General features: G+C 35.0%; 1 protein-coding gene across 2 annotated transcripts in view; it reads right to left on the reverse strand.

The window, feature by feature from the left end:
- Positions 1-23,357, reverse strand: part of Ell2 (elongation factor for RNA polymerase II 2) — a 72,564-nt gene that overhangs the window by 46,452 nt on the left and 2,755 nt on the right. For both annotated transcript variants that reach the window (XM_026385863.2, XM_026385862.2), the window contains exon 2: positions 9,750-9,797. In XM_026385863.2, the coding sequence (XP_026241648.2) occupies positions 9,750-9,797 (48 nt within the window). The remainder of the gene's footprint in view (positions 1-9,749; positions 9,798-23,357) is intronic.

Below are 23,357 nucleotides of genomic sequence, written 5' to 3' on the forward strand. Positions count from 1 at the left end.
ATCTTTTTAAATTCAACTAACTGCTATTTTTTTATTCTCCTAATCTGTCCTTTCCAGGCTGGATATTTTCCCCCCAGGACACTTTACAATGCCCCTCCTAAAACTTGTCAAGTGTTAACTCAGAAAAATGGTTCTCTCCTCCCTATGTCCTTGATAACAGCAGCAACTCTGCCTGTACCTTCTTTCCACTGAGGAGAGAGATTACAGACAGAGAAAACTTCTTTCTCCTCTGATAGATGACAAAGCAGCTCTATCAAGTAGTTGACTAGTAAGATATTTAGCTGGTGTCTAGCTATAGATAAATTCAAGACCTGCCTTCTCTACCTCCTTCTTTCAACCTGGTTTTTAAACTTTTTAATATTCATCCTTTCTCCTAGATTCTTGTCATATTTGAATTTGGCATATCCAAAAATTTCTTTTATGTTTACAGAACAATTAGGAAATATAGATAACTGCCTTTTGGGCATCTATTAAAATATGTTCAGGTTTTTCTCATTTAATCTATGAAGATGACAAATTATAATAATGAGAATAAGATTTAATTTATGTAATATTTGATTCTACAAATAAATATAGTTTGACTTACAAAGACTGATGACATAATGAACACCTGTAAACTGACCGCTCAAGAAGTAGAATGTCAGCAGTAACATAATGTTTACCCATCTTCTGTCCCTCATCTTTGGCTTGCCTTTCCTTACCAGAGGTAACCACTATTCTAACTTTTATGATTATTATTTTTTTGGGGGGATTACTAAAGATTTTATCACATATAAAACCTATACAATATGCTGTTTGGTTCTGCCTGTTATTAAATTTTATAAAAATGATGTTATATCATATGTAGTTTTCTGCCCACTTGGAGTTTTCATTGCCATGTTGTAGAGTTACAATTACATTACTACTTTTTATTGTTGTATACGCTTCCACTGAATGAATATACCATAGTTCATCTCTGTTAACCTGCCATTGTTCTTAATTAGTGTGAACAAAATTTGACAAAAGGAGCTTTTTAGTAATTAAAAGTAACACTACTCCTAAACTAGCATTCTTCATAGTTGAAAAAAATTCTTAAATATAGCTTCATACCAAAAATACATCTGTAAATCTACCTCTTTTTTCTTCTTACTACTGGATATTCAGAAATAATTAAACCATAGAAAAAAATCCTTTGAAGTTGCTTCTTAAAAATCCTTTTTCTCCAAATCTCCAAGGCTAATGCCTCCTGGATAGCTTCATGTTGATAGAACAAAGTTTGGAAAGTTACCTGAACATGTACAGCATGTCCCAAACATACCATATCTTCTATCTCTGCCTGCTGCCATCTATTTCAAATCATGAATAATGGCTTCACCATCCATTCAAATGCTCAAATAATAAATGCTGAGCTATCCTTGACTCTTCTTTCTTCATCCTTCCCATATATAAGGAATAACTAAGTCAAGGCAGCTATAGGAGAAGCATGTTATATTGCAAATCTGGCAACATCGCTCTCTGATTAAAAGCTTTTTAAATAGATGATGATCTCCTACAGTGTTCCCTAAACCATAGTCCGAAATCTACTAGAAAGTCATGACATTAATTTAATGGATTGTGATCAGGATTCTTTTAAATAAAAGACAACACAATAGTGTGAATGTGAACACCTACATGTGTAAAGGATCACAAAGTAAACTGTCTTAATGAAAATTGTCTATAATTGTGTTTGAAAGACATTCATCTACAGAAGTAGTTTTATTTAATTAGAAAGGTCAAAGATCTCACTCAGAAACTGATGACAGCCACAAAACTTCTCCTGAGAAGAGGTGTATGTGTTTGTACACATGTGGACACTTATATTCTCATTACAGTGAATATACCTATCATAAGGAAGCCTGTGGGGAAAACTTTTAAAGTCCAGATGTCCAGATCTCATCACACCTCCAGAGAGACTTAGTAAGTAAGAAGCACTGATCTTCAGGGTGAAATTTTAACTTCTTAAGAAGGTGGGGACATTTCCCATACCAGATTGCCACTTTGCTTATGCTGAACCTCAGGTCTGAAAAGTATTCCCATCACCCCCTTGTCCGCCAACTCCTGATAATCCAAACCTCAGCTCAAACACACTTTTCTGAGGCCTCAATAACCATGACTCTTTCCTGTGCTAGTCAGGAAGGTGTTCAACAAATGTTTATGTGAATGTGAAAATAAATAAAAATGCTCATTAAACACTATTATGAAAAGGTACATTAGTGCAGCAGTGGGAACAGATGCCTAGGTCTGAGTACAGGCTCCTTCAACATATAATAAGAAATAACACTGCAGAAACTTCAGCAAGTAATGTAGCTTCCAAGGCATAGTTTACACATGAGCACAATGGGAGTATCTGCTTCATAGCATTGCTGTGAGGATTAAATGAGAATAATATTTGCAAGTGCTTAGTATAGAGATCTTGGCAGTAATATTCAAGAAATTATAAGGTAATTGTTGAAAAATTATTGGAATCTGTAAATGAAATAATAGAATAGGTGCTTGTCCAATTTATTTTAAATATAGAACAAATTATAAGACCCTAGAGGAATTTGAAAATTCTTAGCCTGATATGGCAAATTCAAAGCATGTTTGTGGGCTCTGAAAGCCTAAGTCTACAAAACTCTTCCTCTGAACTTGTTTTCAAATAAGCTACTTTGATAAGTAAACATTTTTGACTCAAAGACAAAGTTGAGAACATTTTTGTTTCATAGTCTTGTTCTTTCCAGTTTAAATCACAATTCAAGAATGGTTATAAAAATATACCTTCCTAGCATAAGTGAAGCACTGGGTTTGAGCCTTAGCACCACATAAACATAAATAAATAAATAAAACAAAACAGCAGTTTAATATAATATTACATATTAATATAATGTATATTATATTAATTTAATATATATTATGTTAGTATAATATATACATACACATATATATTTTATATATATAATTTATATATATAATCTACAATATATACTTTCCCTGTAAATTTATAATATATACTTTTCCATATTGTCTAACATATCAAGCTAATTAGTAATAAGCAAGTCAGTCAAGGCTGGACTCAGCAAAGAAAGCTTCTGAAAAGATTCTAGGCAAAACCTTACTACAGCAAACCGGAACTCTCTAAATACTGTATTGCTGCTGTTCACTGAATCTAAGATACCAGCAATTGTAAGAAAATTCCGAATTTTATGTACTACTATGTTAAATACTGACAAACTGTGACATCATACCAAGATGTCTCTGATCATGAAATACTTCCAAGTTCAAAGAACTTAATGTTAAAAAAACAAAAACAAAACAAAAAACCAAAATGATACCTTGGAATCAAGGACACATAGATTTGTTTGTTTAAGTGCATATTAAATATTGTTTGGAATAAGATTTGGGACTTGGACATAATTTTACAAAGATTTCTTTTTCCTGCTTTCAATTTTGAATTTCTTAAAAATAAGTCTCTTGCAAGATAGTCTTGTATGTCTGGAATGGAGCTTTGTGCATAGTGAGAGGTCAAAAGATAATTAAATGATGCTTAGGGTTCAAATTTAAGGGATGTTTTAAGTATAAGAACCATGGGAAACCTAGAAGGGTAAAATTATTATTTTCCAAGCTTAAATAAGTGAGTGCTATTAAAGTGACATTGTCTGCAATGAAGATGACTCAGTTTCACAAGTTTTAGTTTTTAGTGAGGGAAAAAAAAGCCATCAGTGGCAGAGTTTAACAAACAGATAATGTCAGTTAGGAATAAGAAGTAGCATTTTAAGGTTTTATTTACTTCATCTATACTGTCCATCACAGAGCCTGAATGTTTGCTGAATAAAACCAGTAATCAACTCATTGCTAAGCACTTTATGGTGTTTGTGGCATCTTCAGATTTCAGTCATAGTTCCAATCCCTGTTTTCCAAGGTGATGAGGTTTGGTGAAGGACAGACTAGAGGAGTACCCTTGTCTGTGCTCCTGTTGTGGGGGCCTGTCTTACTATAGCCCTTTCTGAAGCCTGTGCAAAGCTGTGGTCAGTAAGTACTTTCAGATAGTTTCTTCAGACACCTAAAACAGAGTCAGCTGCCCTCCCACTCTCTGCTATTCTGAACTCTTTGAAGGCAGAGCTGGCCTAGATTCATCTTGCTTGGGGTCTATAGTGGTTCCTGGTCATATTATGAAGACAGGGACAATGAATTTTGCTCACTGTTTCTGCTTATGTAGCAAATGCAGAGGCTGGTTCTTATCCAGAAAGAGAAGGAGGGCAGAGGTGAATATTAACATAAAATAGAGAAGCCGGTCAATTTACAGTAGTTTCAAACTATGATTCCCTTATTGTATGAGATAACAAGTTTTCAGGGGCAGCTCAGACCCTTAGCTAAAATAAAATTTATAAAAGTGTGTGTGTATGTGTGTGTACGTATCAAATTTAAACATTTTTAAAAATTAGGTAATTTTAAATTTTATTAATATCTTAATAAACTAATGTGGTTAGAGCGGTCATTCAATGTGAACATTAAAATGAATGCTATCTACACATCAATCACTGAAATATTTAAAAAATTAAAACAGAGCTGCCATTATAAATGGATATAATTTTAACATCTTTCTAGTATTAATTACATTCAGGGCCAAGATTATGAAGGTAACTGTTAGTCAGCAACCTTCTGAGCAGACTGACTAAACACAACCATTGGCAAAACCAGTGGGCTAGCCAAACCAAAAGTGGCAGGGGAAAGCAGTCAGAGGAAAGGTATATCATCTAAGAAGGAATGGCAGTGTTGGGGATTTATTTTTGTCTTTACTGCTTGTTTCAAGCTGATAGTTATCTTTGCTTCCCAGGTACCAAGTCGGGTAGAGAAGGGCAGTCTGCGGGAAGCATTTTCAAGGCGGTTGAAATTGCCTACTAATTTCAAATACTGTATAATTTAGTTTTTCAGACTCAATCTTCTTCCCAGCCCCCACAAGGAAAATTGAATAATTAATCAAGTATTTCTGAATGCTGTGCTAAACTTGAAGATTTAACAAAAAAAAAAAAAAAAGAAAGAAAGAAAGAAAGGAAGGAAGGAAGGAAGGAAGGAAGGAAGGAAGGAAGGAAAAGAAAAGAAAATTCAACTCTATGTTCTTTGGAGTTAATGACTCTCTTCCATGAGTTTTATAGCATCATTCAAGCCTTTAAAGTTACCAGTTAAATGCCGATTTAAACTTCAGAAGGTCACCATGCCTTTTTGGGAGGCATACATTTAGAACTTGTTTGGCTGGCTATTCCTTGTTCATTCTTGGAAAAGTGTGTGCAATGCAGTGTTTCACTCAGTGTAGAAAATGCATAATACTCTTAAGAAAATATTTTCTATATTCAATTCTTTTCTTAATAATCATTTCTAAAAATTATATATGTAAAATTAACTTCTAATTTCTAAGGCCTCTGGGATTGCTGAGTCTGAAATAAGCAATTAAATTAGAATTTTGGAGCAGCAATCTCATGACAAATACTGAGTTAATTTGAGGCCTGGAATCTCATACTGTGATAAAGTTAACATTGTTTCTCATTGCCCAGAGGAATCATCCCTGGACATCAGTCCCTGAAGCCATAGGCAAATCAACTAACAACAGCACCATGAGCCAGCAGGTGTGGCCATCATTTGCTGTTGAAAACCTTGCCATTTCAGATTGTATCTCAATTATTCCACAGACCTACCTCTGTCTGTATGTGTTTGTGTGGTGTATGTGTGAGCACAGTTCTTAATAGGCTTGGAATTTTACATTCCTACTGCCAGGATATCACATTTTACATCCACCAAAACCTTTGTTTAAAAAGCTGATTCATACCAGTCCCTATTGCACACTACACCTTGTTCCTGATAGTCCCCTGTTCCTACAGTCCCTTGTTAGTGGATGGTTCTGGTTAAATCCTTTATTTTTAATTCTTTCCTGAGTATTAGTATATGTGTGTTTGTCAGGCTGTGAGTTCCCTGAGAGAAAGCCTATGTCATATACATCCCTGTGTCTTTTCATTCTAAGGCACATGATAAAGCACTTGCCTTCAATAAGAGTAGAAAGAATGTGCAATAAAATAAGAAATAAGCAGAACAATAAACTAAGCTATTAGTATATTCATTGATTAGGCAACTGTTTATAGTTTGGAATAATTATGTTCCAATAACTTGGAATAATTATGTTACTGTATCTGTAACAATTGCCATTATGAGAAAATACTAAGTAAATCTGCTTCCAGCAATTCTTCTTTTAAAGCTATATATACAGTATAGAGTGAAGAACAGTCACTGTAGCTATAGCTATAGCCTCTATTAACTATGTCTTTAGATAAGAAACTTTCAGTAAGCATAAAAATATGGAGTTCAATTTTTAAAAATTCATTAGAATGCACATCTTTGAAAAATGTTTACCTGCTGCATTTTTACTGTCTGGTTAAACTGTAGAGATAGAACTATCCTGACTTTTATAAACCTCATTTGACAACAATGATAGAGCCTTTGGAAACTGGGCAGATTATGCCAACACATCCCTCTGAATTTGTAAATTGGACATTTCAATGCAGTAGGCCACATGGATTTATCAGCTCTCTTTTTTGTACAAATATGCTGCTCTATAGATATTTATAATCACAGTAAACCTTTAGTTATGAGTAAGTATCCTAGGTATGCATTAGAACTATTAAGATAATTGGTTGGCCCCACCCTTCAGAATCAACAAGGCATTTAGATGATGTATCCAGTTCCTGACATTCATGAGTTTAGTTATCAGAATCAACAGCTCCCATAGATATTTTTATCTTTTTGAATCCAGAAAATGCTTTCAGTGACCATCCAATTTCCTGAATGCCCTTTTTCACTAAAGGAAAGGGGTGTGCTGAACTGTGAAAGATAAAAATTTTTTTATTTTTATTTTTTAAGCTATAAAAGCTGCTGCTCAACTCTGATGGTAAAAATCCAAGTTATCAATGATTCTTAGAATTTTTACTCATACTTTAATGTTTCGATCTGAATTTATTTAGAAGTTAACTTCAACCTAGGAGAACATGTTCAAGCAGAAAAGTAAATATACTTAAAAGTTAACCTGCCAAGACTCAAATTCTGGCCTCCTAAAGACATTACTGAGGGGGAAAAAATCCTATAATTAGTAACAAGGAACAGCATAACCATGTGGTACTTAGCATAAGTCTCCTCAGGGAAACAGGAGATAATTTTAACATGCCATGCTCACTTTTAAAAGGATATTTTAGCAGGCTTCAGTTATGCTTCAAATATGCCTGCATGACACTATCATGATAGTTAAGGTACATTTTCAATCATGTCTGGTGTAAGAAGACAAAATTTCTAACTAAGGGTAAATATCTTTGGAGGGAAATCTAAATTTAAACCTTCCAATTTCAAATCTTAAGCATTTTCCGCATAGGAAAACTCTTTAAGCATACTTCCTCAAGGCTTTTAAGCAACCAGCATGGGTAATGCTAACTTATCATGGCTCTCCAGAAAAACAGAGGAACACTGTACAGAAGACCCTCACATTTATGGCTCTGCATATTCCCTGTAGGCTGTGCCAACCCACTCTTTCCCCTGTAATGACTCTTTGTTTTTACTAAGTCCCAAAGGGCTGGGGAGAGCTCTGCAAAGAGAAGGGGGGAGGGCAGATGGAATGCAGCTGCAGGCTCTAAAACAATGCTGAGTCCATATATTTTGTTCCCAGTTAGAATAATAAAAAGGGAGGGGGGGCGGTTAAGAAGACAGATCCAGAATAAGCAAGGTAGGAGCAAGTACCCTATAGCTCTCATTCTGCTGCCCACTTACCCATCTTCTGTACCAAATCCAACCACCATTCACTTGGGTTAAAAAGCTTATCTGCTAAAATTCAAACATCCATTAAGATTTAAACCTACCAGCTATTTATAACTAAATTATTTTTATCAGCAATCTATATTCAGGAAAGGGATAGAGTGGGAAGAAGAGTATAATATAACTCTTCTTCAAATATAAACTAGGGAAGCTTGGACACATGGGGCCAGGAACACTATGGGGAAAGATAGGTGGAGAATTTGGAAAAGAAGGCCCAAGCTTTCAAATATAATCTACTTGCTTTGCAATGGTGCTTAAGTCCTGAGGCAATTAGTATGTCAGCAAAAACCATGATCCTTCCAAGATTTCTAAAAGCTGCAAGTGTCAGAATGGAAGTTTGGAAGCATACATATATTGTTCACTATCATTTAGTCTTCCAATCTAATTCAGTGCCTCCTAAGAAAGTAGCCTTTACTTGCATTTCCCTAACCTTAATGTCCCAACTGGATTAAAGAGAGAATTGAGGGAAGCAGCAGCCCACAACAAGTATGGCCTTAAGATCCCTAGTGAGAGAAATGCAGCTTCAACTTTACTTTCCCCCTTAGCCATTGCTCTCCCCTTCCAAATAACTCTTTTCTGAAAATCCATGGAGCCCTCTGGGACTCAAGGACTTAGGTCTGCCTCTGGAACATTCCTTCAAATATTACCAATGCCATTAAAACCTGCAGAAAAACTCAAGAAGCCTTACATAAAGGGTTGAACTAACTCCTCAAATATAGAAATCAGTAAGCACTAAAGACTACCTAAAAAGCTATACAACAGAATTCAGAAGAATGCTTGTTCCAATTAGGATCCCATTCATGAACACTCAGTTACTGAGGGGGGTGGGGGGACTTCATTGTAAAGCTGTCACTAGAAGAAAATCCCTGACATCCACACAAACATCTTCTTGAAGTTAGCATTACACAACAGATTTAGAAGTACTGTACTTTTAGTTGAATGATATAATTAATCTGACTCTCAAAATGTCTTCAAGTTATAAAGTTTAGAACCACTGTATTTATTTACATGAACATTTTTGCATTTTGTAACATTAAAAAATCATAAGCATATAGATTTAGAATAAACAAGAGTATGATCATCCTCCCTCAGTTTGCCTTTTTCATAGCTCGATCTTACAGATCTTCCAGATATCCATACTATAAGCCGGTACATAGGGACAGGAATGCATATTAACTTCAATGAGGAAGCAGTTTATTTTATTACTATCAAATATTAATAATAATAACTTAAAATAATATTGATATTATTGTAAAATTTATTATATACTGCAAACACACAATACATTGGTCAATTTTATTAAAAGTTATCACATATTATGCTTTTTTTTTGGTGATGGGATTTATCCCAGAGCCTCTCACACGTCCTTACCACTGAGCTACACCCCACCCAGCATATTTTGCTTTTTATTATAGCAATAAAATAGACACAGAAATCAGTTCATTTTATATACTGAAAAAGCTTAATTTCTATTCATACATCTCATTTCCTAGCATATATAATTTTTAAAATTGAGGGTACAGACAGCAAATTTTATTAATAGTAACAAAATCACATATTTATAACATGCTTGAAAAAAAAATTCTTTATGGAGATTTTGTTGTGGCAAATAAAACACTCATACAAAACTTTGATGTTTGAACCTTCAATAAAAGGTTCAAATATGCAATTATTCATGATTTAGGAAAAAATTTCTCAATAGCTATATCTGAATTATTTTTTAAAGAAATTAAGAAAAAAAGATAATTCAAGTGTCTTAATCAAAGAAGTCAGAAACTTTTGTTTAGTCACAAAGTTCACCAAATATGAGTGACCAATGATATTAAGAGTGCCAAGTTAAAGTAAATTTCAAACTCTATGGCACATAAAAAGAATATTAAATATTTTTGCTCAATAACAGTACTCACCCCTTGAAGCCCTTGGAACTGAATCGAAGGTCGAAAAGGAATTGAATTCTATTAAAAGAAACATAAGAAACAAAAATGTAAACCTCGGTTATGGTGACACAGAACTAAATACGTAAACTTTAAATCGATGTATTTAGTCAGTGCCATAGTATATGAAAATGTCTTTTCACCATGTGCTTACTTTCACATGTCAACATATTACAATGCTTTGACAACCTGTTTACATTTCTCTGAACCATATAAATTAAAGGTATTTTTTGGTTGTGTAGCTAATGGTGTTTTTGAAATTGGCTAACATGATTTGTAAAACTAATTAGTATTCTAATTCAATTGTATATTAAAATTCTTGCTTAATTTCCTGACATATTTTTAATACAGATGAGGAAAAGGAAGAGATAATTAGAGAATTTTAAAAAACTCCAATACAAATATAAAATTAAAATATTCAGGATCGACTCAAGTTTTCCACTTTTTCACATTTTATCAAGCTTTTACTTGAAGGTCACACAGGTTACCAATATTCTCACAGATTCTTTCTAGGAGAACATAATTCCTAGAACAATGATTTGTTTTTTTAATTATGAGTTTTGTCATCTTTATAACTTCAGTATTATATCACAGTTATGCTGTAATTTTAATTATCAGTAACTATCCCCAGCATAATTTTCTATATCCAAAGTTACCAATATGTTTTCCCATGGGAATGCTTTTCTAAATTGTTAGAAAGCATTTATAGGAAAATCAGCTCTGAATAGTGCTTAATAGTGATGGCAGTCCGTGAATTATTTTTCACACCTTTATATCCAAATCCACAAACAGAAACAAAGGTTTCTGGTCTAATCTTTACCTTACCCCTTCCCACCCCCCTGCTCCACCCCACCCCACCCCGCCCCTGCCATGCCCATAGAGGTGGCCAAGTGTCCTTCCCATAAACTACAGCATATAACCTACTACTTCTAATTACTTCCTGAAACTTACCTGCAGATTTAAAAGTTTACTAATCAGGATTATAATAAACTTGGGTGGGGGAGTATAGTGCCTCTTTAAAAGATGGAAAACCTCAATATAAAATATTCAGGTTCCAGCTTTTTTGTTTTTTTTCATTTTTAAAATTTTAATTTGTTATATATGACAGCAGAATGCATTACAACTCATATTACACATATAAAGCACAATTTTTCATATCTCTGCTTGTACACAAAGTACATGTACTTAGGGTAATGATGTCCATCTCATTACACCATCTTTCCTACCCCCATGCCCTTTCCCTTACCCTTCCTCCTCTTTTCCCTTTTGCCCTATCTAGAGTTCATCTAATCCTCCCATGCCCCACCCCTGCCCGTCCCAACCACATTATGAATAAGCAGTCTTAAATCATAGAAAACATTGGCATTTGGTTTTTGGGGATTGGCTAACTTCACTTAGCATTACATCCTCCAACTCCATCCATTTACCTGCAAATGCCATGATTTTATTCTCTTTTAATGCTGAATAATATTGCATTGTGTATATATACCACATTTTCTCTATCCATTCATCTACTGAAGGACATCTAGGTTGGTTCCACAGTTTAGCTATTGTGAATTATGCTGCTAACATTAATGTGGCTGTGTCCCTATAGTATGCTGTTTTTAAGTCCTTTGGGTATAGATTGAGGAGTGGGATAGCTGGGTCAAATGGTGGTTCCATTCCCAGTTTTCTAAGGATTCTCCATACTGCTTTCCATATTGGCTGCATCAATTTGAAGTCCTACCAGCAATGTATGGGTGTGCCTTTCCCCCCACATCCTCGCTAACACTTATTGTTATTTGTATTCATAATAGCTGCCATTCTGACTGGAGTGAGATGAAATTTTAGAGTAGTTTTGATTTGCATTTCTCTAATTGCTAGAGATATTGAACATTTTTCATATATTTGTTGATTGATTGTATATCTTCTTCTGAGAAGTGTCTGTTCATTTCCTTGGCCCATTTATTGATTGGGTTATTTGTGTTTGTGGTGTTAAGATTTTTGAGTTCTTTACATATCCTAGAGATTAGTGTTCTATCTGACGTTCAAATAGTAAAATTTTGCTCCCAAACTGTAGGTTCTCTATTTACCTCACTGGTTGTTTCTTTTGCTGAGAAGAAGCTTTTTAGTTTGAATCTATCCCATTTATTAATTCTTGATTTTAATTCTTGCACTATAGGAGTCTTGTTAAGGAAGTTGGGGCTTAAAGCGACATGATGGAGATTTGGGCCTACTTTTTCAGGTTCCAGCTTTAACAATGTGTCCATCAGCCCTATCTCCTGAATCTGACCATTTCCTTGGAGGCTGATTACACTTTCCTACTTGACTACTTTCAATTCACATGCTGCCTTCGCTTCTCTGGAACTTGAAAGTCTGCATCATGCTCATCATCTCTTCTTTGTCAAATAAATGAGATTTTTTCCCTCAATTTTCAGATTGCTGATTTCTCCACTGTATATTACCTCTTTCTTATACTTAGAGACACCAGTTTTCTCAGGTGTTTGATCATACATTTCATTTCAAAAGCTAGCTTCCTTTCCTCTTTCTATAACCCACTCCTTTCTGGAGGTTCACCATACCTGTTTGTAATGACTAAATCTCTTGTCCAGTCCTCATCTGGCATTTTCTACAGTTGTCTGCTTACTCCTGCCTACAGGGTGCTTTATATTAGAAACTCTCAATACAGCAAACTTTTACTGATTGGCAAACATTAACTCTCCCATCTCCAGCCTCCCCAACCAACCTGGTACCTCTTTCCTACTGTCCTGGCAATGACATTTCTTTACTTTTGTTTTTTCAGGCTTACAACTTTAGAATTTATAGTCTCTTTACATCTCCTGTCCCCCACCCCATATTATATTAATCAATTATATGTCATTAGAATCAGAATTCCAAATCCAGAAGAGAAATTAGAAATAATATAGTTGATGCCCACCATTCTATCCCCAGTCCTTCCCAGTCCCTGTGGTTCAGTAATAACTAAGCTGGGCTTTGCTAATTTCCTTCTCTCTCTCTCTCTCTACTGGGGACTGAATTTAGGGACACTTTACCACTGAGCTACACCTCCAGTCCTTTTTAAAAATTTGAGACAGGGTCTCTCTAGATTGCTTAAGGTCTTGCTAAGTTGCTGAAGTTGGCCTTCAATTTACAATTCTCCTGCCTCAGCCTCCTGAGTGGCTGGAATACAGGTATATGCCACTGTACCCTGCATCTTGCTACTTTTCTTGTATTACCTTGTAATACACATATCTCCTTTGGAAGGTACAAGAATATGGGTTCCTAATTCCTCAAGCCAGAGTTCATATTTTAATTGAGGGGATACCTGAGGTTAAGTACTGGGTTAAGTCCTACTGGGAAGTATAGTAAGCATTCTCAGAAAGGAAAGGAGAGCATGAATTTTAATAGATGTCAGAAAAGTCAAAAGATTTATGGAACAAAATAGATTAGAAAAAAATAAACTGCAGGGAGAGAGAGTGCCCTGAGGAAAAAAGCAAGGAGACAGGAATGGGTACTGTGTAGGAAGAGGGAAGGTGTGTGTATATACAGAATTCTTTCACACTAAAACACACCATAAAGGCTGGGAACTGAACCTAAGGCTCCTGCCTAAGCATTTGCTGTCCTCAAAATTTGCCTTTGCTTTTAGATTCTATCTGTCACAGAATAAATAGGACAGTAATTTAAATTTCAGATCTCAGGATATCCACCCTAAAGATTTATCACCCTGTGAAAGAATCCTGCCTTAATATCCTCCATAACCTCTTACTGATGATCTTTAAGTCTTGCCTCCCACGGGATAAATAATTGGGGGCTTTTCCTTTTCTGGATAAGAAAGTGAGCTGCTGAAAGAAATGTTTTATGTGAAGGCAACTCTTTCAGCCATATGTAAAACAGATGAATTGGGGTAGGGGAGGGCTGGGGAAATGGCTTTGAAAACAGCTCGAGGGATGCTTTAGAAATACTCTGGAAGTAGTGATAAAGGCCTAAATTAGTATAACTATATCTAGAGCCCACAAGACATGGTGGACAGTGCAGACATTCCCAAAGAAGACTGATAAGATGTGCTGACAGATTGAATATCAGGCACCAAGAAAAATGATGTCAAGGTGGCTCCAGGGTTACCAATCATCAATTCCAGCCAGTCTACTGCAGACTTCCTCAACGTAAGCTTAGTCTGTAGCTTTAAAGCCCCTGGCCCATTTCAAGCCCTTATCACCTGGCACCTAGATAAAGGCCTTCCTTCCTTCCTTCAAGTACTTCCCAATCCTTCATGTAGCCAGCAGAACCTCTTAGCATGTCATACAGTCCACAGATGGTCCTCCCACCATATACCAAAGCACAGCAAACTCCTCCACAGAACTCTATACCACTGATGCATTTGACCACTACATTAATAGGATAATTACTGGGAATAAGAAGTTCTAAAAGTAAACGCCACTTTAAGCAGGTATCACAAGCATGTTAGTTTTTTGTCCAAATGTTTTTTAGCCTCGTTTAACAGCAAACCTATGACCTCAATTCACTGTATCTTAAAAAAAATTTTTTTTAAAGCAAGCTACTTTTAAAAGTTGAAGTAATTATAGGTGGCCAAATAGGATCTGGCATGCTTTAAAAATAAATCTTACCTTACTAATTACATTCCCATAAGAAATAAGTTTTGGAAGGGCTTCAACCTTTGTTTTTTTAGTTTTAATTAAATATTTGTACCAAGTAGCTCTTTCAAAATTCATGTAATCCTTTATATAGACAGGACATTCTCAAGAATTGAAAAGAAATACCAATAATAAAATGCTCATAAGTTTATTATACTGTTGATTTTTGCCATTAAAAACCAATACTACTGCAATAAAACTTGCTCATGACCAAAGAGATCTATGTTCACTTATTTCCAGGAATTATTCCTCAACATAGGATTATAAAAATAATACCTAATTTACTAAGCAGTTTTACTTAAGTAATATTAATTTAATAATGTAATATTAATTCCTAAAATACTTCCTAGAGAGTCGGAGAGAAGTTTTCCACAGTTCTGTGGAATTCAATAGTCACTTACCTATTCGGGTAGTTTATAACTGTCTCTAAGTTAGATTTGCATTTAAGATACCTTCAGCTTCCATGCTGAGCCCATCATGGAATGCTTAACCCCAAATTACTCTGAATTATTCTTGAATTACTAAAACTAAACATTTATTACATACTTGTTGGTATTTACCTATGGATTTAAATTGTAATCAGTGTCATGATAAGTATATCGCAGAAAATTTCAAAGTCAAATATAATTTTGGAACTTTGCCCCAAACAAGCCACTTTCTATAAATAGTGATGGTACAGGTAACTGATTTAAGTGAGATTATTTTAAGAAATAATTATAAAATTCTAAAAAAATAGAAATAATTATAGTTAGTTAGCCAGTTACCATTTATTGAATGCTTGAAATATATCAGACATGCTAATTATTTTTACCACCACCTTCATGGATTTTCACAAATGCCCTTGTAGGGTAGATACCTGGGTTCTTATTTCTCAGCTAAGTCTTATGAATATCTAAGGTCAGATAAGTGACCTGGGACTCAAGCCTAGTAATACTTTAAGAACTATGCTCTTTCTATTACTGTCTCACTTTAAAAACTGTACTTTAATCCACAGTTTTACACATAGCTAGCTTTTTCCTATCCTTCTCCAGCAAATAGGTGTATAAAATATGAAAAAATCTAAAACAGACAGGACTAAGAACAGTGAATCGCTTTGGTTTTGCACTATGGCTTAAGGAGAGCATCAGGCAATTCAAGAACTTGTTTTCAGTTGTGCAAGTAAACAGTAAAAAATAGATATGATTTTCCTTGAGATATAACATATCAAATAGTTCATTTTTCATTCCTAAAAGAGGCACTATACTAGTTAAAAACATGTGGTTATGATTTTTTGTTTTAAGAGTCATTTTAGTCTTTGTTCTTTATAATATCACCTGACAGAGAATCCAAAGTCTATCCCATAATTATATTTTGACTACTGTAATAAAAAAATATTTAGACAGAAGAGGAAGAAAGAAAATAGGAGCTAAAGCAGGAAATAGCACAGGAAATCAGACAGTTGATCCTGAAAAATCAAATATACCAGCTCTTGTCAAAAGCCAGTAGAGATAATTTAGAGATAATGCAAAACTGCTTTAATAAACAGCATCTCCTTTGTCTCAAACCTTTTATTAGATGCCTACAGAAGAGCCACTAATGCTCACAGAACCAATCTAGTATTTTGCCTTGTGAATCCATCCTACCTTAGTTGTAGAAGAAACTCCTTTTCTGTAGATTTTGAATAACAAGATCAAAGAGTATATGTAGTAAAGAATAATTTCTTTCTAGCCATTACAACACAGAAGAATGATGTGCAAAAACAGTAGGAAGAAGGAAAAACACTAATCTATTTAGCACAATCCTTGTTTTGAAGGATAGCTTCTGAGAAACTAGATACCTGATACCAAATTAAAAGAACAAAATTTACTATTGTCTTAAATCTTAGGATTTCAAACAACTTTTAAATGAACATGAAAGCCAAAAATGCTAGCTGAAAAACCAGCCAAATATTAGTTTCTGTGACCCAGCCTTTAAACCAACAATGCCTGAAGCACAACATCCCACTGTTTTCCCCCCAAGAGCTTAATGTTGGCCTTATAATTATATAATAAACTTACATGTCAAATCTGACTTGTAAAAGCAAATAAAACTTTGCTCCTGGGGATCTTGATCTTTGGAGCAGAAGTATAAAGAGAAGTGGTAAAATACGATTAGATAAATAGAGATTATTTTGAAAAGACTATAAATTGATAAAAATGGAACAGCTAAATCACTTTTTACAAAGTGAATTACTAGGAAGCTTGACTCTGGGAAACTACATGATTATACTCAGTTTTAAAAGATCACTTTGGTTGCTCTTTGGAATGATTTAGGGGGGAAGAGTAGACATCTGGAGGTTAGCTGGGAGATGTATGGCAGTGATCCTGAAGAAGGATGATGGTGGCTGGGAATGAGATAGCATTAATGGCTGGGGTTGGATTCTAGACTTTAAAAAGTGACAGGACTTGCTGATGCATGTCAACAAAAGAGGAGAGAAATCAAAGGTTACTAGTCAATTTCTAGGCAACTGGAGAGTGCTACCACTGACTGAGATGGTGAACACTCAGGTGGGTATAGGCTTAAGGAGTGAAATCAAGAGTTATATTCGTATATATTAAGTGTGTGATGCCTATTAAATTTTGATGAAGAGGTACTATGTTGAAAATAAGTGCCTGGAGTTGAAAAGAAAAATTCTGATCTGAAGATAAATATTGGGAGCCATTAACATATAAATGGCATTTAAATCCAAAGAATTAGATGAACTTGCCTGGAGAAAGTGAACAGATAAAGAGAAGGGAACTGAGATCTCCAATATTCAGGAGTCAGGGAAATAAAGGATAGTAAGCAAAGGACAAGAAGTAAGAAGAAAATCAGGAAAATGTTTGTAATAGGAAGAAATGGTCAACATGATAGGATGCCAGAGGTCTGGTAAGATAGAAACAGAGAAATGATTTGCAACAGTATCTGGTCAGGTGCAGTCTCGGGTGTGGAAGAGACAGTAGGCTCAGTTGAGGACAGCAAGTGAAGAATACACGGATACACCCTCAAATACAACTTTTCTATCTGTTGGTGTTCCCTATGAACGCAAACTTTATTGTGTTTATTTATTTTTTGCATGTTTATCTGCTTCTACTTAATGATATGTACTTTCTTCATGGTGGGAATCATCTATGACCTACTTGGCTTTGTATCTTCAATGCCTAGTTCTATATCTAGCAGATGTCAGAAGACGAATAAAAATGTTTGCTGAAAGAACAAACAAATAGTTTGTAACTCTTGACTGCTACCTCTTAATCCTTTATTAAAGAAGAAACATCTTAAAATATTCAACTGAGTTTTTACTACATGACACCTTTTCTGGTCCTCTGCAGCATTATAGTTTCCAATAATGGAGCCAAAAGCAATGATACTAATTAAATAAATGTTATTTTAAAATATGCTAACACTTACATTTCCAAATAAGTATATTTAGATCAGTGAATTTTACAAGTTCCAGCCGGATTTCACCCTTGAAGAAGCTCCCTCTTCGGTGGAAAAGTGTTCTCACCAAGATTACCACCATGGATTATGAATGCAGCCCCATATTAGTTTACTATACTGTGCATATATAAAAAAACTTGAAGTATTCATGACTGTTTTGCTTTGTTTTCTATAAGGAACTGTGAAACAAAAAAAATTTGGCCCTAAGGGCCATGCTGTTGCACACCTGAAATCCCAGCAGCTTGGGAAGCTGAGGCAGGAGGATCACATGTTTAAAGCCAGTCTCAGCAACTCAGCAAGGCTCTAGGCAATTTAGAAACCCTGTTTCTAAATAAAATATAAAAAGGGGCTGGGGATGTGGCTCAGTAGTTAAGTGCCCCTGGGCTCAATCCTTGGTACAAAAAAAAAAAAAAAAAAAAGCCCCCAAACAGGGACTAGGAGTATAGCTCAATGGTAGAGTGTGAGCTTAGATTCAATCTCTAGCGCCAAAACAAACATCAAAAAACAAAACAAAACAAAAAATAAATAAACAAAACTCCACCAAAACAGATATGGAGATAATCTGGAAGAAGGAAAAACACTGACTCTTTTAATTTCATATTTTCTATGGTCAATAATGATCTTAAGTACAACCTATAAAGATTACTCAATAAATAAAATTTAGAAAAATAAAAGCAAAATTTAAAAAGCCCCACTCAAACCAAAATTTTTCCAATTTAAATCTCCCCCTGGACATTAACAATTTCCAAAATTTCCACTGAATAGAACAGTTAATATAGGACATATAAGTCATACAGCACTGTTCTATATTTTGCCTCAGACTCCCAACCAAATATACCTTTAAATACACAACATCTAATCATGTAAATACAAAATATACTTAAGTCTCTTTTGACTATACAAAAGACTGAATAAATGTTCATCAAATCACACTCATCATCTTTATCTCCCCCACCCCACCCCACTCTCCTGTTTCTGACTTTTCCTTTTCTAAGGGTCCCCTCTCCCAGAGGCTAGAAATCTCAACTCAAATTCCTACTTTAAAGTACTGTTAAATTCTATAGATTGATTCATCTATAATATCTTCCATCAGAATCCTAGCATAGACTCCAATAATTTCTGGCCTGGACCATAAACTTTTTCATAACCCGTCTATTTCCTTCCAGATTCACTTCTTAGTCATCTTGCACACCAAGATCAGAATAATTTAAAAGTGTAGCTCAGATCACTCAAATTTCTACTCAGTGTCTCCCCGGTGTAGACAGAATAAAGTCCAAATTACTTCATAAGGTAATCACCCTACTTGGACCTGCTTCAACTTTCTTAAACACAACCATCTTTTTCTCCTGCACTCCAGGTTAAGTGAAACAGGGTGTTTCCAACAATTCTCAGAGCCTGCCCTGAGGTTTTCTACTACTGTTCTTTACCTATGACATTCTCTCTGCGGGAGATGTAGTCCTCCATCCAGTCTTTATTTGCTAAAATCTTAATACTAAAATCCTTTAAGACCCAAGGATCTTTCTAGACCAATAACATAGGAACTCTGAGAAGAAAAGAAGCTCATGCCATTGTCAAACAATGTAGTTACTATGAACCTACTAGCTAAATTGTCTGACTGTAGAGGTCAATTCAAGGTACTAATTTGTCTCATGAATCTTTAAGGAGCTTATACCTTAACAAGATTCCCCCTTCTTATGTCCTATATTAAATCACCAGGCATGGAAATGCTAGGTAGGTTTGACCTTTGCTGGCATAGTATTAGTGGAGATCCTTAAACCAGTTCTTCCTGATGATTTAACATGACTCTTAAAAGCCCTAGTGACACAACAGAAATTATAGATAGGTAGAAATTTAAGAAAGAAGGAAGGAAAAAGGGAAGGATAAAAGGAAGGAAAAAAAGGAAAGGAGGAGAAAAAGTAAAACAAAGATAAAACAATTCTCATCTGACCTGAATTATGCCATATTTTTCAGTTTTAGTTTGTCTATGGAGACCTGGCCATTAATTTATTGCATTCTCCTCCAGACTTGCTTTTCTAGATTTTTGCGCAAGTCATAGGAAATGTTGTTTGGAGCTGTGACATGCAGGAAAGCCAAATGCAGGGTTATATTACTCACTCTGTTCTTTGATGTAAAACTTAGCTCTTTTTAAATGTAAAAATGACTGTAATATCACATTTAGGGATATATTCTCAAACACTCCGAATATACTTGGGCCTAAACTGGCTGGATTCTGGTGCTAGTTCCTGAGCCTCTCTGTGACAGAGAAAAGGGTCATTGCAAATTGTTAAAAATGACCCAGCATTGGTTCAGCTGCAATTCTCATTTTTCTTCCCTCTGCTGGCTTTATTGCAAATTACCTAACAAGCCCTAGAAGCAAAGCTTCCTTAATTTTTTACAAGTGCAAATGGAGCAAGTGGAAAGGCTGAATCTGGTGATTGTCCTTGGTAAGCTTCCCTGGAAATCATTCCAAGAATTCTACACTCCTTTCCTTTTAAATTCTTTTCTTGAACATGTTCCAGTCCTTCACATATGTTCTTTCTCTCTCCTCCTAATTCTGTGCCAAGGTTCCCTGTCTATCTTCTTAGGTGATCTGGCTACTACTTTTCTCAGGGAGGAACACCTTCCTTTGCACTGAGTAACTAACTGAGCATCTGAATAAACTTTTCTAACACGGCAGCAAGGGGCACAAATTTGATAAAAACCAGGTTAAGATCAAGCACTGACTGAAGGTGAGAGTAAGCAAGGTTAAATTACTTAAGCCTGGCTACATTTTTGAAGTGGAACAAATGGAATCTACTACACCAAACCTCATTGTTCTACTTAATAAACATGTCTGACAGTGATGGCAGTGCTGTGTTAGCAGATCGGGATACTGAAGTGGAGGCTTTGGGGAACACAGACTTCTGTATTTATAAGGCATATTAGTGAAAACCTACACATATAAACAATTGAGGGTAGGAAGAACAGAAAGAGAAGAAACAGGAGATGAGTCTTTTCTGTGTCTTAAACCAAAATGAATCAAATGCTGAAATATTCACCTGGTTGAAAGAAAGGCCAAGGTGAGGAAATCTACATTTTAGATTTATCTACATTTTAAAAAACTTGATATTCTGGATATCTGTGTTAGCATATCTGAAATTTTCTGCAAATCATGAAATCCCATAACTTGTGGAATCAGGGACTGAAAATAAAAAGATCAAGTAACACACTGAAGGGAGCTACCATGAAGGACAATACCCTGGGAGGTTTAAATAAGACCTAATGCTTTGATTAAAAATAATATTTGTTAATAAAGAGACTGAGTTCTTCATGCAAAATTAAATGATGAAATGAAAGCATATTTGCACAAATTTTCAAAAACAGTAAGATTTTTCCTAAATGACTTGAATCAATGCAGGAAAATTTATTTTAAGCCATTAGAGTTAACAAGAGAATATTTTAACAGAATCCTACTTAAATGGATTTACTTCTTGGCCTTCAGAGATGGAGAATGAGTAGCCCCTAGCCCCCAACACAACCATGTAAGACTTTTCATGTGATAGTTGGGTAAGCATGATTGTGTTTGAACCACTACCTTTGAAACTTTAAGAAAACATTTTAAGAAACTAAATTGACAGGCTCAGCAATGACAAAATCTAAACTCTATTTTGATAAAATTTTTGTTACACAAATTTATTACTCAACTGTCAAAAGAAAGCCAGCAATATTACTGGAGAAATTAAGTTTATAAACTATAAGATGTTGTATTTTCATTTTAAATATGTTTTATGTTTGGGAGAAATATGTAATTACAGTAATACATGCTCACTTAAAAATACGTAGAGCTTATGCAGACCACATAATCACAAACACCAATTTAATTGGTATAAAGTTGTAATTTGTGATTTTTATTTATTTAGTAACTTGTCCTCTCATTCAAACTAATTTATCTATATTTTAAAAAGCTTCAGATCTTGGATATCTGTACTAGCATATCTGAATTTTCCTGCAAACAATGAAAGTTCCTTTTCAGTGAACACTTCATATGTAATCAATTTGAAATAGTTTTTAAATATTCAAAGTGAGTAGAAAATAACTTTTAGGACATATTTACTCCAACTACAACTCCTATTCTTGGAATCACAATGTTCCCCTACCCATTTAGAAAGTTTTCCAAGATTTCTTCTGTAAAAATAGAAAACTTGAATAATAAAGGTAAAACAAGTTTATCTTTCGTGAGGAACTGTGATTTGAGAAAACCAAGATCTTGATGTTTTCAAAGATTGTTTCCATGAACCCTAATAATATGGAATATTTGCTCAATTATATCTAAAGAACTTGTTTATTCTGCTTAAATCAGTTTGCTAAAATTCCTAAATTCACTTTTTTGAAGACTTAGGTCAAGTAGATAATTTAGACGAGTTAAATCAAATAAACAAAATAATGTGGACCAAAAAAAAAAAAAAAAAAAAAAAAAAAAAACCAAAAAACCTCTCTGATGCTTAATTTATCAAATTAACCTGTTGAAATTTCTGGTCCTTAGAAAGTCATTAGAAGAGAAGGAGTAACAGTTTTCACTTTGCATTGGCCAAAGTCACTGTGGAGGTCATTTGTTTTCAAGCATCAAACACCTTCCTACATAAGCAAAGTAATGGTGGGAGGAGTTTTATATGAGAAATAAAAGTCACTCCCCCCCCCAAGAGTAACAAGATAAACTATCAGAAACTTTTTTCTAGTTATCTGACACATGCCAACATTCCCAAATAGAAGCTACAATTTAAAGTCATGAACTGTACTTCTGATAAAGATGAAAAGTAAAAAAGACCAAATAAATATCTTTCCATTTGAGGATAAAAGCTCAGCCAGATGCCTTCTGCTGGAAACTGTTACCATGCCATGGGGGAGCCCTGGTCTAGCTGAGCCAGGAGAGGCACTAAGGGCACATCTGTAGGAGGCTTGGCTGAACACTCCAGAGGCTCCTGATAGTGCTTATGGTCATCCCAAAGGTCCCTCATTTCTTCAGCTTCTTTCCTCCCACTTTTTGTCTAGCATGGCTTGGCATTTCCCCCAATTCCTACCTACTTTTTCACCCCCCTCCCTTAAAAAGAGTTTCTAGAGCTGAAGTGATAGTGAGGCCTGGGGACAGGAACTGGTTAAGTCAGGAACAAGACAGTGTTCAACTGCAAAGGCCAAGTCAGCTTATTCAGTTTTCCCTCCCACCCTCTAGCATGCCACTGCTTTTATCACCAGTTTTTCAGGAGAAAAGGAATCCTAGGATTACTGGAAAAAGATGGTAATGATATCAATAGGCAATAGAAACAGTCAAGAGCAAACAAAGCTATCAAGTTCATTTCACTGATTTTTGACTAAAGTAAAATAGGGAAAAAAAATCAAGTGGTGGGTTGGGAGATAAAAAAAATGTTTGATCTACTGTCTTTTAGAAGAAACTGGCATATAAATGTAGAGGATTTTGGACCACTCAAACCTTTGCCACAAGCATGAAAACACAAGGTTATAGGAAGAAGAAATGAAG

Source organism: Urocitellus parryii, chromosome 1, assembly GCF_045843805.1.
Source record: "Urocitellus parryii isolate mUroPar1 chromosome 1, mUroPar1.hap1, whole genome shotgun sequence".
NCBI lineage: Eukaryota > Metazoa > Chordata > Mammalia > Rodentia > Sciuridae > Urocitellus > Urocitellus parryii.